General features: G+C 45.7%; 2 protein-coding genes across 3 annotated transcripts in view; one reads left to right on the forward strand and one right to left on the reverse strand.

The window, feature by feature from the left end:
• Window positions 1-4,637: 4,637 nt before the first annotated feature.
• On the reverse strand, window positions 4,638-11,204 carry LOC138295351 (E3 ubiquitin-protein ligase TRIM39-like). The gene is made up of 2 exons (XM_069233584.1): window positions 10,741-11,204; window positions 4,638-6,531 (listed from the first exon to the last, which is right to left on the reverse strand). Exons 1-2 carry the CDS (start codon window positions 11,134-11,136, stop codon window positions 5,617-5,619), a joined length of 1,311 nt encoding a protein of 436 aa, XP_069089685.1. The 5' UTR covers window positions 11,137-11,204; the 3' UTR covers window positions 4,638-5,616.
• A 778-nt stretch (window positions 11,205-11,982) lies between these two features.
• DNAJC5G (DnaJ heat shock protein family (Hsp40) member C5 gamma) overlaps window positions 11,983-15,855 on the forward strand; it is a 167,179-nt gene continuing 163,306 nt past the window's right edge. For both annotated transcript variants that reach the window (XM_069233585.1, XM_069233586.1), the window contains exon 1: window positions 11,983-12,112. The gene's annotated coding sequence lies outside the window, so the exon portion shown is untranslated. The remainder of the gene's footprint in view (window positions 12,113-15,855) is intronic.

Genomic DNA, 15,855 nt, shown 5'->3' on the forward strand with positions numbered 1-15,855 from the left:
GCACAACTGGCAGAAACACCCTCCCCCCCCTTATGAATCTCCAACAGGCTCTCCATCGTACCACATTTTGCCCCGCTCCAAAGCTCCCTTTCCCAGACAGGGCACCCAAGAAAGGGTCAATACTGAAGAGGCAAACAAAGTGCAGATTAAGGAAGTGGCATCAGGTGTGAAGGAGCCATCCACTTTTGAGAGAAGCCAAGTGTTTAAGCAAACAATTTTGAATTTCCTTCACACCAAGGGTTCTTTGGGTTAATGTTCACTCTGGCTCGGGATTCCTAAGCACAGCTTCACCAGGCAAACCTCCAAAATCCATCTGTGCCTTTTTTATTATGTTGATGTATTTAAAACAGAGTTATCTGGGTAATATTTACACTGACAAATTAAAAACGCCAATATCCAATTGTTAAAGGTAAATTGGGCGCCATGCTAAAGCCACTCACACTCGAGAACCTTCTTCCGCATGTATCTCTCTACAAACTAGTTTAAAAAATAACAAATTCACGTTTCCAAATGTTTTCTTTTATTTGTCAACAAATGAGCCCCCAAAGGAAGCCGGGAAAGGCAGTTTTTTTTTACCCTTTTCCTACTTCATCACAAATTCTTCCTTTTTTCTCTAAACTTCTCCCCATCAGCTTTCTCTTGCACCTTACAGCCGCCCTGGTTTAGAGACAAGCATACTTTACCAGACACCAAAACTCCCCAATCTTGCCTCCTTGCCCGCAGTAACAAGTCTCTTTTCCAATGGACTCATTGCAGATTTCAGCATGTCCAATAACGCCACACCCTATCACCGCTGATTTCACCTTACACCTTTCCACATTGGGCCCCCACATCCCATACAGACCACCACTTCTCTGTACCTGGTCTGCCTGCCATTCCCCACTCCCTCCTTCAAAAGAACTTCTCTTCACAGCCCACACCATTGGCTGAAGTGCCTTGACCTCTGAAATGCAGCCAATGCTCCTCCCAGGAGCCAGTGTTGGGGCTCAGCAGTGCTGAGCAACACAGAGCCTCTGGTTCAGGTTAAGAGTCCGCCCAGAGGCCCTCAGTCTGACATGTCGACCTCAAGTCTGCAAGGCTCCTAGAGCAGCATAAGTTGGGTGCATACAGACACCACCAGCAGCGGCACCTGGAGTAAGACCGCCTCCGCTCCTGCCTGTCTCTTCGGACACCAACAGGCTCGGAGAAACTAGAGCTTATCATGCAGCCCCTCACTATCCTGAAGGTTTCAAGCATGCGTCATCCCGTCTCCAGATCATGAGGATCCAGCCAAATGCAGAATAGGGGTGGAAGGGGAGATGGTCGGCAAAGCAGAGATAAAAACAATGATAATGTGAGGACCAGCAATGTGCAGGAGAGAGAAAAGAAATAGGAGAGAGAAGGAGAAATAGAGGGGAGAGGAAGATATAGATAAGAGTAAGAAAGTTAGGGAAGACTGGATAAGAGGGAGAGACAAAGACAGTAGAGAATCAATGTTTGAAATAAAAGGAACGAGTGAGGGAGAGAGCTAAAGCTAGCAAGGGAACCAAAAAGCGATTGAGAATTTGAGGGAGACCTAGACATAAAAATTGGAGATTGAGGGAGAGGTACAGATAGAGCGATGAGGAGCGGAACAACAAAAGGTAGGACTGATAGACGTTTCTAAGTTAGCAACAGTCATTGCAGTGCGCCCCAAAGTTGCTAGTCTTGTGAACAGCACTATTCCAGCCATCCTGCCCCCCATCAATGACCCTTAGTCAATCTGATAGCGGTTTCATTCGGTCTCATTCGCTCTTCTTTTAATGTCTCAGACTAAGGGTCATTGATGGGGGCAGGATGGCTGGAATAGTGCTATTCACGAGACTAGCAACTTTGGGGCGCACTGCAATGACTGACTGTCATTAACTTAGAAATGTCACCTCAGAAGGTGCCATGTGGTGAGCGGTCAACAGACATCACGGATGCTAAGATAAAAAGAAAAAAAGTGCTAAACACTAAAGCGCTCCCACATGCACTCCCATTCTGGTCTTATTTTGTCCACTGACCCTCCTTCAGTCACCAAAATTATAATTCCAAGTGGAAAGTAGTGTAAAAAAAAGAGCATTATAAAATTAGAAGAAATTAGTGATCAAAACGCAACTATGCAGATAAGCGGGGTTTTAAAGGTGTTTCGGAACTATTGTGGTACACCCGCAGACAGTCTGGCCATTGCTCTCTTACTGTCAACTTTACTAACATTCAACGTAAGCGAAGGTGTTCCTGGCATTTTACAGAGAAAACCGTAAAAAAAAAAAATGCAGGTCTCAGAATGCAAGGTACTGTTTGATTGCTGCTCAGTGTGCCTTCAGAGAAGCCAATAATGTTTTCAAGCAAAGAATCAGATTTGTTTGGGTTTATCATGAAAATCAGTGAAACGCTCAAGATGGGTTATTGCCATTCAGTCACATTAAAACTTTCAGACACTTAAATCTTTCCAGGCTGCGGACAGTCCAACACAGCAACCAGAGGTCCACCTCACAGCAGAGCGCTCCGTTCTCACAGATAGGAGGAAACAGACTGCACCCGAACCATGGACAAGAAGGGCCACATGGATATGCCAGTCTCTGGTTTAATATAGTCCCTAGCACCGGGCGAGGAAGGCGCTTCACAGCTCCAACCTGCAATATAAACTCTAGATGGTGGCCTGCAATTTAAAGTAAACATTTGATATTTGGACTGTGCACCAATTGGAGCCCAGCCTGAAAGCTGGGCGTCACATGAATGACTGCCGAAGAGGGTCATTTTCATAAGGAAGAATTAACCCCCCCCCGTGGTTTTGCTCAGTTTAACCCCAAACTGTGCTGCCTGCCACCCCTGGAGCCCTCATAATGAGTTACCACCCATCATTAGTTCATTGCTAGCTCCTTGAGAACTAGGAGAGCACAATACAGTCCACCTGAAAGAGACCCGATGCTAATACTACCCTGATAACACCAAAGGGGAAATGCATCTCCTCTGGTGACAACAGTAATGCACAGATGGAAAGAAGCACAGAAGCCTGCAGCTAACCTGCTCCTATACCCTGTGTTCCAACACTGGACCTGGGGTACCCCCTCTGTAGGTGTGAATTTGCATAATAGTACTTCCTAACAGCAATCCACCAGAAGTAAAAACTCACATCCAACTATTTCCTAACCAGACGGTACACTGAAAGCTTAGACCAGAGACCTCACAGACCAGACGTTTCCTTGACTGGACTTGGGATTTACTTGCTAGCAGTCCACAGATCACAACATAGGTGGGAACCCACGCTTTTTTAGCGGAATGTGTGGCTAAATCTTTTATTTGCTCTGCACCCCTATGTCGTCCTCAAAATGCTTTTATCCGTGGTCCTGTCTATAGGTAAAAAGGTGCCCTACAAGATGCCATAATTAAGGCATGTGCAATAATGAAGGAATCTCAGCAATCAGAACAAAAATGGATACGTTTGATTCTTCGATTACAGAGGTGTCCATGGAAATAAAATTCATGTGATCAGGCTTGCGCAGACACCAGTGTTGTAGAGACAACACAGTAAAATATCATATGGCAATTAAATAAACAACCTGACTGGGGTGCAGCTCTTTGGGATCGGGGACGCAAAGTTACTGACAGGATCTCTTGCAGACCACAAATAATCTGTAAATGGCATCTCCGAACAGCTAGGAAAAGAGAATATGATAAAAGCACCTCCACAATAGACAATTCCCTTTGCCCCTGTTATCGCAAAGAGTGCACAGGTTATGTACATAGGGTTCTCTGAAGCCTGATTGAGAAGCATACTTTATTTGGTAGGGTTAGACCTGGCATCAGTAGGGTGGCCCTACCCCAGAGAATCAATGTTTCAGACTGAAGCTCAACCACTACTATGCTTGCAGGACATTCCTCATAATCTGCTTGGCAACACTGATGGAGTAACGGTTGCCTAAAGTATTGTCTGCTAGGGCAATTAAGGAAAGGACAAGCTGAGCTATGTAAGCGGAATAGCTCTGGGAAGAATTAGTGAACCAGATGACCAGCCAAGAGGTACAACTTACCTCGGGAGCCCTGGATTACTCTTATAGATCTGCTCTTCATAAGCTGCAAGGGGAATAGGTGTTGCGACTAGCGGTTTCTTTTCTGCCTGGATAACTAAACTGAGAAAAATCATCTGCCACCTCTATTCTTCTCTGCAGGCTGAACCAGTCTGAGGTATTTGTAGTTTCTAGATGGAGTTGTAACTTCAGTAAATAAGATACACAACACCCTCCCCAAACTCATTTAGACCGGACCTAACGTGGCTGAAAAAGGTGTTTTGCACCTATTCAGCAAATAACTTTTCCTAGCTCCGTTTCTCTGGGGTAGAAGCACTGCACAAAATAGGTACATTCATCCGTATTGAGTATTTTTGCACCCATTTCTATTTTGAGCATTAAACCTATACTAGAGAGGTCACAGCGCAAACGAACTGTTATAGTTTTCTAATTTTAGTTTTAAACCTTTTTGTGGATCCCAAGTGTAGACAAGGTCCCTTTAGTCCCATTATTGCATCAAACGTGTTTGATTTAGTCCAGTACTCAGAGTATGAATGTTCAGTAACTTCAAGAGAAGTTATGCAAGCACAGAACTGAGGGTACCCCAACACATACCACAAATCAATACCCTCACCTAGAACTTTAATTGATATTTTGGTATCTACAATGATTAAGTACCAAACACAATTACCAGATTTTTTTAAAAATATAAAATACACTTCATCGCAAAAGTTAATTCTCATATACTTACTTCTATAACATAGTAATGCAAAATGACTGTGCAATTCATTTACAGTTAAAACGTGTCCACAAAGATAATGGCAACAACTGACGTTAACACCTATGGAAAAAGTAACATGGTCACTAAAAATGTTTTCAGTGGAACTCAAGTTAATTTGATGACCGTCTCAACACATAATTTCACTTTTTCAACCAAGGGAATCCACTGAAGCGCCCAATTGATAACTGCATAATCTTTAAGAGAACATTTTCAAATATTTACCTGATTTACGAAAAACAAAACATACATTTCATTTGCTCCAATACACAATTACATTATTGGATGATTTCAATCAAATAGTTCAGTCACACGCAGATTCTCAACACATCTGTGCCAAGTAACACACCCTTATGCGAGGTGTGTTTGGATTGCATGTGCTCCGAGTACTTCAGAAGATCAAATTTAACCCAACAGCCAAGGCCATCAAGCCTGCGCGGAAAGAGAAAGATAATTATCCCAAGAAGAGGGGGCACCAGGCAGGAAAAAAACTGGTACCAAGTGTCACATGACCATGTAAAATAGATAGAACAAAACAGTTCAGTCACACTGGAGAAAATCCAATTTTCCCCCTTTTGCATTTTCAAAACTACACCACTTTAAAGTGGGGACATGGCTCAGCAAGACATGTACTGGCCGCAAATAATGTGTGTAAGCTACAGTTCAAAGGACTGAATGCAGCCATGGCCTTTCATCTTTGTGTGCAGTTAGCAAATGGTTAAAAAAAAAAAGTCTTTAAAAAACTACACAAAAAAATCTTCGAGAAAAACGATTCTGAAACAAATTAAATTAAAGAAATACAGTAAGAGTGACTGCAGGCTGCAGCTTCTACACAAGGCGAAGATCGGCGTCTTCATAGAGGTGAAATAATGGGAAGAGCGTGACGGTGAACGGGGCCTTAAGGTATGTGTAGAGATGCTCCATGGTGTCAGAATTGAACACTGAAAGTCTGCCAAGTGAGTAGTCCAGATACACTCCCAGCTTCTTCGGACAGTCACGCAGTGACAACTTAGTTATTTTGGGGGAAGTGCGAGCCCAGTAGTCTCCGTTAACCCTACCCACAAGCCACACCCCACTATCAGGAATCCAGTCAAACCCTTTATTCCTGCTCAAAGGCTCTCCCATCACCCCAATAAACCAAGCATTTCCATCCTGCAACACTTCCACCTCCCAATAATGCCTCCCTGACGCGAACCCCTTGCCCCCCAGCACGCAGGAGTTTTTGGTGAATCTTTTGGGTGTGTTTGGAACAAGCAGTTCCTGGGTTGTGTGTGTCACACGCTTCCATCCCTCCGACAGGCGAAGCGAACGATGTGCTGTGCGTGCATCAAGGGTGACCACAACTTTGTAGCACTTCACCTCCAGTTTTAGATTCTGAAACACCACCTCACTGCACCGACTCAAGGTCCCCTTGATGTTCCTCAGAAGTTCCCACGCTGGCTCTTTACACTTTTTCTCCATCTCCATAATCAGGGTGCTGAGGGAGGCAACCTGATTAGACAGCTTCACCATATTTGTATTCTCCACCTGGGTAAGAACTCGGTCTATGTCTGCCATGATGTACTGTAGCTTTTGCTCTTTGTCTTTCAGAAGGTATCGGAGACCCTCAATCTCAGACACGATGTCCAGCTTCTTGACTTCCAGCTTCTTCATCTGCGATTTATATTGCTCACCTCTGCGTTTGGCCTCCAGCAGGCCTTCCATCTCTTCTGACAGAGGGCCCAACCATTCTTCAAGTATTTCCTTGTAGAAAAGTAAACACAGTTTAATAGCGTATACATTTTAACCAAGAGTATGTAGCAAATGAGCCCCTTCAAAACAGTTCAGCAATCCGCTTTCTCATCTTCATAAAAAATACAAATAGGGCCATTGGGGCTCTGCTGATGCAAGAAATCTAATACATTCTGTAAATACATACAGTAAAATGCAAATATGAAAAAATACTCTTAACAGCAGGTAGTTTGTAAACATTTCCATCAAGGGAAACAAAAAAAAATATTGTAAAATAAGGAGGTGGCCGGGGTGGGAACAAATCTAGAGGGCAAATCAGTCAAATTTGTAACACAAGCATGTGAGAAACCAATGTCAAAATACCTAACAAGTAATTTAATTTGTCTCCTGGTTGAAACAATGCTTTAAAAACATCAAAAGGACACAGCCTGTTTTTTGTTTTAAATAAACACCCAAATTGTTAAATTGTTGGGTTTAAGGTAGTGTTTATAGCATTTAGCGCTTCGATGACCATTTGTCTACAGGTTACTACTGTCTGATTAAGGGAACTTAGAACATGGGTGCTCTAAAACATTTTTCTGTGAGCGGCAAAAAAAAAAAAAAAGAGAGTTGCTGGTGTGTCTGAGGGTCGCATTGATGCTAGCCGTGTAGTGATGGAGAGAGAGAGAGGGGAGAGAGAGAAAAATGCTCAGCTGTTTTTAACCAGTGCAAGCATGCAAAGGTCAGGTGGGCCACACTATCGCTGATTTAGAATAACAAACCCAGACAGTATTGCACTTTGATCACAGAACAGCAACTTATGGATTGCAAGGAATGTGTGCACATCGGGCCAGTGCACTTTCATCCTTGCACACCTTCAACATTCACACTGACTTCATCCATGTGCTAGCTAGTTCACCTCTAAACAAGCAGGGCATCTTCATGTAGGAGACCTGTCTTGTTAACTCCTGTTTAATTAGCCCAATTCCAAGGCACTTGGGCCTGTAAAGATTGTTTTGGAAGTCACATATGTTGTTGCTGTTAGTCAATACTATATAGTTTATCAGTAAACTTATGTCCTTTGGAAATTTTGTGGCTATTTTAATGTAAAATGTGCTAATTGGAAATTACAGTACACTACCACTTCATCCATTAGTTACATATCCGTTAAAAGTGGTAGTTTTGAACCATGATTAGAGAAACATTCGTGCCCCACCCCCAGTGACAATGCTGTTAATGAACTAAGAGGCAAGTCGGAGGCCATGTCTATATGGAGCAAACATTTAGTCCATTAAACAAGAGTTTGTTGTACAGTAGACATGCTGCACTAACATACTAAAAGGTGCTTCATATGTTAAGAAGAAAATGGCGGCTCAGTGAATTAAAATATTTGCCTGGGATTACATAATCTGAAACCCCCACACTCCCATTCTGAGGAGCTCCTTATTGTTAAGTGCCCACTTGTTGAAGGTCTCCAGCATTTTCTGTAGTGAAAGCAACTTCTGATCAGTAAAAAAAAATCACTATGCACTGCCAAAGGCTAAACAACTTGTGCCTTATTACCAGACATCCCCTCTCCCAGCTTCCTTGACTAAGCCTAATGTCCATACAGCCAGATACTATGGTTTGAACAAAAAATACTTTGAGTAGGGGTACTATCACAGGGCGTCCATGTGTGTCAGTGAGAGCACGGTCTTTGGGGACGTATGAACATAGGTGCACATGAATGGGATGTGGGTATGGGTAACTGAGAACCTGTGTTGTATGTACTTGTGGCACAGGACATACCTTTTGCCATATGTGACACCGGTGGATGCATAATTTGTAGCTCTAGTTCAAATTATGTAATATTAGAGTGGTTAATAATTTAACAGCAAAAATAACATAGTTCACTCTATAAAGAAGGTTGCTTTGTGTAGTGCAGAAAAGCAGTCTTCCGATTACTCATTTCCCATGCCACTTGCTTTGCTAACAAGTTTCCAATGTGCGTTCATTCGTCACAGGTAGGGGGTGTTCATTGATGCTAGACCGGAGACTAAACAGATGTCCACAAGAGTCTGACCAGGAAATTACGACAAATGATAGGGCAAAAAGTAGTTTTTTTTATTATAATTCTGAATTGCACAATATTTCAGTGCCAGCACTGGATCCCAGTCAGACAAAAGGGCCTGTTCAAAAATCCTTTTAGGTCAGGTTTTCTACACAGAACATTCACTGCCTGCTGCAAGGCGTATCCTGACTTACCAAGGCCACAGATTGGGTTAGACCCACCCAACTGATTGGCTTTCCTTGTAACTCATTTGCCTACTTCTTAGTCATGACCTAGCTTGTCAACCTTCTGACTGACCCTCCTACTAACACCTTTCTCATTGTTTTTATCAGCTCTACTTCCTTTGCTAGTTTTTCCACACACTGTGTGAAGAACTTTGAGAGGGGTAAGTTGCTCTGTTGTCCACCGTCTTTCTAGTGGAACTGACCTGTGCACTCAGTTCCTTCCCTGAAACCAGCCCCAGGATACTTGTTTCCGGTTCATGGAGGACCTGGCCTGGCAGTTCAGGCTGGACTGTTCCCAAGGGAAACAGGGTCAAGACTGATTTGCATATGGCTGGGTCCAAACTAGGGTGGCACGGTGAGCAAGAGAACGGATGGAATAATCCTAGATCTGTGACTGAGGGGGAATGTTTGTTTGGTTCGGCATTCCATCCATCATTTGTGATGTATATTATGGAATACACGCACAGCTCATATGAATGTTCTGTACCAGAGAGAAAAAAAAAAAAGCTTTCCTAACCCCATTATCCAACAACATTGTCATAAATCATGTCGCTTTAAAGTCAGAGAAAGAGCTCCCTGGAAGACAGAGCATGACCTTTGATCTCGGATTTTGAATTCACAGAAAACGTAATAGGGTAAGAACAGAATTTATGGTCCCAAACTCATGGACAGCTTAAAACAAACCCAGAAAATGTGAGTTGCAAAACCAGAAAGCCAGTGTTACAACAGGTAGAATGCATTCCCAGGGAAGCTTTGTGAACATGTTTTTAGCAAATTGACAAAATAGACCGTTGTGCTGTCTGGTAGGCTTCAACCAGAAAAGAAGCCGTGTCATTCTGTAAAACATGCAGATGTGGTGGCAGCGCCTATAAAAAAACAAGCATTTGCAATGCAATGGGTCTCGCATCTGCCAGAGTTAAAGCCACTGGCATTGCAAACTCCTAACTGGACTTTTCTTGTCACTAATTGAAAATGAAAAGTAATACAGTTTATATAAGCAACCAGATTCAAAGTGCCATGGCTACCATGAGCTGAGTGTGAAGGAGAGACACAAAAGGAAGAAGAAGCTCACTTGCTATCAAACGTCTAGGCAAAAGTGCAATTAGCCATGTGAGGTGGGTGTCTAAGGGGTAACCAAACCGCACCAAGGAGGGACAAACAGAGTTTACCAATGATAACAAAGTACTTTTGAAGAGCAAGCGAGTGAGTGAGCGTGGTTAAAAGTCCAAATAGGTAAAACGTCAGAAGGCTGCTATACTCAACCTAAAAACGACGTGGTGTCCTTCAGCATGCTGCACAGCATCGTGGTGTAGTCAAAAATGTGTAGCACAACACAAATAAACAGTAGGCCCCAAAAATCCTTACGATAATACTGCTGGAAGAGAGAAGATAGTGGCCAGCGCTGGAAAGGTCAACAAGAGTTTCCCCCAGGGACGCACGAAGTGTGACTACTTTAAATCAGTGCTTAGCTTGTAAATATAAAGGTGCCAGTGCCCAAAGCAATCTTCTGAAACACGTGGCTGCTGTAATTAAATGTGCAGCACAGAATACTGAGGCAGCGTATTCTTGAAGCCATTTCGGGCCTCTTCAATCAATTTACAGCCACTCCCTGCCCCTTCAGCTCACTGTTGTAGCTTTCTCCCTCTGGGACGGTTTTCTCTTCCTCCCCCATTCACATATCTGACTTTGGCTGGCAGTAAATGCTTGAGGCAGAAAAAATACGTTTCGGCCCTCAAAAACAAGTACCGCTCCCCCGCACAAGAAAACACCGGCTCAAATTGAGCACTGGTCGGCAGGGTACCCTGCATCCAGCGTAGACGACGGAGATCACTCCTTTGGGCGCGCTGGTCAGTAGTTTGATCAAAGGGACGAGCCAGACCCGAACTGCAGCTCGCCACCACTGGGCAAACGTGCTGCTCCCGGGAGCCAGGCCCTCTCGCCCCAGCCGGCGCCTGACACCCCCATTACCTTGTAGACCCTGGCCGCCTCGGCCGCGGGGCGCAGGCAGTGGGACTGGTGCTCCCGGAGGCGCACGCAGCCCGCGCAGGCCAGCGCCCGGTCCTCCTCGCAGAAGAGCCGCAGCGGCTGCCCGTGCGCCTCGCAGCGGCGCTCCTCGGACAGGGAGAGCCGCTTCACCGTGCGCACCACGCTGCCCAGCTCCCAGTTGGGCCGCAGGTCCCTCTTGTACGAGGCCCGCCGGCAGTGGGGGCAGGGGAAGCAGCCGCCGGGGCCCTCCTCGCAGACCTCCAGGCAGGAGCGGCAGAAGTTGTGGCCGCACTCCACGGACACCGGGTCCCGGAAGAAGTCCAGGCAGATGCAGCAGGTGACCTCGGCCTTCAGGTCCGTGAAGTCGTCGGAGGACATTGTGAGGGGGAGCGGCCGCCGCGCCTGCCTCGGGGACGGTCCCGCGGGGCCCTCGGAAGCACTTTCAAAACTCGCGCTTTGTTTACAAACTGGGGCTTAAATAGATCACCGCTCTCGCGAGATGATAGCGGGAAAACAAGCGCAACTCCCCTCAGAAAAAAGATTGACTGTTGCTGTAACCCTGTCACGGGCATAACGGTTCCGCTTGACGTGTTGGTCTTTCGCACTTATAACCGTTTGCTGTAAGTAAAGGTATGGGAAAAATCCTGTGTTAAAGAGGGTGTCTTCTCATAACACATGGTAATTTGTAACAGGTTGCCGTGTCCGGCAGTAAAAAAGATGAGGCGGCCTTTTAAAATTTTAATCGTTTCTTTACGAAATAGGAAAGGATTTTAAAAAGTCTTCAAAACATTTACATGGTTAGTGAGAAAGGTTCGTCATAAAGGTTTGGAGATGTTAAATAGCGTCTCCGACCAGCCATGTTAAAGGAGGCGCCAGTCCTCTTTCTACCTCTATTGGTTCCTTTTGTCCTCACTCTTTGCCAAGCGGCGCGTACCACTACCCTTTTCTGAGTTCATAGTGTGTTGCCTAACTACCAAGGTTTTGCATTGTTGTCAGGCGCGTCCGCCTGTCCTCTCTCGACATCTAGCGCCTCCTGCCTGACTCACGGGCTCTGCTTCCGCAGTCCCTTCTTTACCCAATGCCTGTCGGCAGGGCCCGTAGCTACGCTCAGGCGCAGGGAGCGCCCCCTGCCTGACTCACAGGGTTGACGGGTCTGCGCGCAGGCGCAGTGAACGCCTCCTGCGTCCCGCCACACTTCCGCAGTCCTTTCTTTAGCTCATGGCGGGCGGCGGGGCCTGTCACTGTGCGCAGGCGCGGTGAGCTGGTGCCGGAGTTGCTGGCTTGTACCTTTCACCGCGTCCGGCGGAGCAGCTTTCGGGGAGGAAGGAGCCCAGGGGCCGCCGCGGGCCCAGAGGTGAGTGCGAGGAGGGGCAGCGGCGGCACTGCGAGAGCAGGGGTCGGGGTACCGGCGAGGGGGCATAGGATCCCCGCGGAGGGCTGTGAGGGGGTACTCTCTGGGGGTACAGGGGCCGCCTGTCTGCGGTGCCCCCGGGGCTGGGAGGCCGGGTTGATCTGTCTTCCCGCGGGTAGGACTCGTCCGTGACAGCCCGCTCTGCTAAGGTGGAGGGTGAAACTATTCCGTGCTGGTTGAGCAACGAATTCCCAGGAAGGGTGAGCCCTCGGGTGCACCGCGGACCACCCGGTACCACTTTCCCTTCCCTATCCTTTCATGTGGACGCTTTAAAGCAGGGCTTAATTTGAGCCGGTGCTCTTGTCAACAGCGCTTAATTTGAGCCGGTGGTTTCCGGTTGGGGGGGGGGGCACTGGCACTTATCCTTTCTGCATCAGGGCTGTCCTGCGAGCACAAGACACACGTGGGAAAGACGGAGGAAGATAAAGACTGCAAAGGGAGAAAGCTGCAAGAGTGAGCTGAGGGGCAGGGAGTGGCTGTAAATGTATTAGGCCCGAGATGGCTTCAGGATTAAACTGTCTCAGTATTCCGTGTTCGCACATTTAATTAATTGCAGCAGCTGCGAGTTTAAAAGGAGGGCTTTGGGCACCGGCACGTTTTTATTTACAAATTAAGTACTGATTTAAAGTAGCCAATCTAAGTGCGTCCCTGGGAAAACTCTTGTTGACCTTTCAAGCGCTGGTCACTATCTTCTCTTTCTTCCAGCAGTCTTATTTTAAGGTTTTTTTAGGGCCCACTGTTTGAATTGTACTACACATTTTCTGCCAATTCAACCCAAGTGATGCCAAACAGTACTGAAAGATATTTTCATACATTGGGTCATACAAAAATATCTCTTGCTTGGTTTCACAGAAATCCCTAGAATGGTACTGTGTAGAGAGAGGAATAGTAGAAGCAGGTGGGAGAATGTTGCGAGTTTGCGATAAGGTATAAGACCGAGGTAAGATGAAGAGTAAAATCTCTTTAGCAGAATGCCTCTTGGGTGGTGTGGAGTCATGGGCAATGGGCCACTTTGCTCATAATTTACTCATCTCTATCAGATTGGCCAGGAAGCAGCAATATGAAATATAAGATTATCCTATTTGAAGGTACGGTCTTTTGACTTTAACAAGTACATCTGTTTAATTCCTGTCTGTTGGCAGTTTTAGCTGGCACTCCAGCCACATGTTCTCCACAAAATACACTAGTAGTTACAATCTACAGCACAAACACACCTCCACTTGTTGCTCTGTGTAAGGAAGAAAGAGTACCTGAGAAGAAAAGGAGATCTTGTGTTGAGGAAGTTAAGGGCTCTTTGTGTACTTCAATTAGGAACTTACATCGTGTATTTTGATCTATATTCTGCTGTGTACCAATTGGTAGTTTAGTATAATGCATAGAGTTGTTTTTATAGTTGTGGGCAGAGGTTTGTTGGGGAGATGAAAATGAGACGCCTTTAGAAAGGATGGAAGAGAGCTAAAATGAGGATGGAGCCTCAGCCCCAAAACTAGTATCTTATTCGACTGTGTGACAGTGCTTTGTGGGCAGCTGGTAATAGGTGTGTGGTCAGCAAGTCGAGATGGTGGGGGGAGGGCAAGTATTAGGGATAGGAAGCAGGTGGACAGGGGCACAGCCCTGGCATATAATATTAAAATACATTACACGACAAACAAGGTGCAGGAGGGGGACTTAAGGGGAGTGGAAAGGGAGATGAATGCAGATTGGTAGGGGTACTACAAGATCAAACACAATATTTTGTAAAATCACCAACATGTTTGAAGAGTTTCATAACAGAGAGGGAATGTGTGTGCACATTTTAGTTAGTGTATGTGTAAACATTCCTGGTGAAATCTGACAGACGCCTCACCATACCCGACTGAAAGCACTTTTACCCAGCTATTTTTCAGAAAGTACATTTATTAGGGCGATGTAACACTCCAAGCACCCCCCTGCAGGTGGCTACAGTATCCTGCAGCCCTTTGGACCTTTCTGCAACCAGAGTCTGAGCGTATGGACAGTATAACACCTGAAGGTTGTTGCACTCTAAGAGCGCATAGGCAAACTCTGACATATGTTTTCCTTATTCTGTATAGGGGGATTGAGGGAAACACTGTTCTTAAAAGAAAAGGATCCACAGAAACAGTAGTGTTGGTACGTTTTTCCTGATGTTCTTTCTTCTTGACCTGATCACTTTTCCTTAGTTTCCTGCAGTTTTATGTACTGTAGTAAAAAAAAGTCTCCTGGCTGACATGCAAAAGTGTAGATCCGTTTGCATCGTGGTATGTTAGGATGCACATAGTGACTCCTTTATGCAAGCGTATGGGTGTCACATTTAGGCAACAGCTTGTATTCCCTTTTTAGTTTTGAGTCATGTATTTGTAACAAAAAATGTAATCCTTGCACCAGCTCACATGGCCATACATATCAGCCATTGCATGATGTATTTACTGTGGCTTTGCATAGAATAAGACTTGAAGTTGGAAGGCAACGTCACAGTGCCGTTGGCGGCAAGCACAAGACCATCATGGGCCAACAGACTGGTTGTTATTTGTGCTGAGACCTGCTCCAGTGTGCCTCAGGCTTGGGTATGGGTACCTCACATGCTGCATGTTGAGCCAGTTAAACTGGCCCAGTGTAAAGCTATTTGGAAAAGATTGCATTTCTCTCTTGAGTTTCACTTTTGTGGGTTCTCACCATACTCTGCCTTTGGCTTGTATTGTGCTGTCCCTTTAGAAGTTTGTTGTGGGGTTTGTTCTTGTAATTGCTGTCTGTCCAGTGCTTAAAGAAGAAGAGGTGTCCACTAGCTCTTCATGGTATCATAGTTGTGTCTACATACGTTGGGTGCAGACACTGTATACTGAACCCCGGGCCAGAGTGAAAACAGGTGGCATTGTGTCTGATAGTTTCCCAATTGGTAGGGGCACCAGGGAGGGATGCCCACTGTCTCCCTTATTATTCGTCATAGAAATAGAACCATTGGCAACCAAATTGCGGGCGCTGGGGGAGAAATGGGGAGTACTTAGTGCCGGAATTCGCCATTTTATATCACTGGATGCAGATGATTCATTGATATACGTGAGAAGGGGGTGCGAAGTGGTGCCTTTGGTGATATTCCTGCTGGAGGAATATGGGAGAATATCAGGTTTGGTAGTGAACTGGGATAAATCCTGTGTGTTCCCGCTGACTAATTGGCCCATGGAGAATAGAGAGACTGCTCCGGCGGGACACCTGAAGTGGTGCTTTGACAAATTTAAATACCTAGGAGTCCACATTTACCGGCAATCTGGGACGCGCACTGAAATCTATGAGGGGAATCCCTACGCTTCTGGTGCTCACTACCGCTATCGCTGTTAGGTAGCGTGGCGGTGGCGAACATGTTATTACTCCCTCGTCTTCTCTTTTTTTTTTTTTTTGCAGCATTGCCGGTCGTAGTGCCCAAAAGCTTCTTTTGTGAACTAAACACAGTATTACTGGGACTCATATGGGGAGCAGGCAGAACCAGAGTGGCACTCACCACCCTGCATCGCCCACTGAATGCGGGTGGGCTGGGCGCCCCTAATTTTGATTTATATTTTGCCTCCACGCAATTACAATGGATACTAAATTGGATACACAGACCAGAGGTGGCATAATCTACATGGATTAGAACACAGCCAAATGGTATACCGTTGGCCACATGGCTGTTGAGTGCCATAACGAAAGGGGCC

This window comes from Pleurodeles waltl, chromosome 5 (assembly GCF_031143425.1).
Source record: "Pleurodeles waltl isolate 20211129_DDA chromosome 5, aPleWal1.hap1.20221129, whole genome shotgun sequence".
NCBI classification, from domain to species: Eukaryota; Metazoa; Chordata; class Amphibia; order Caudata; family Salamandridae; genus Pleurodeles; species Pleurodeles waltl.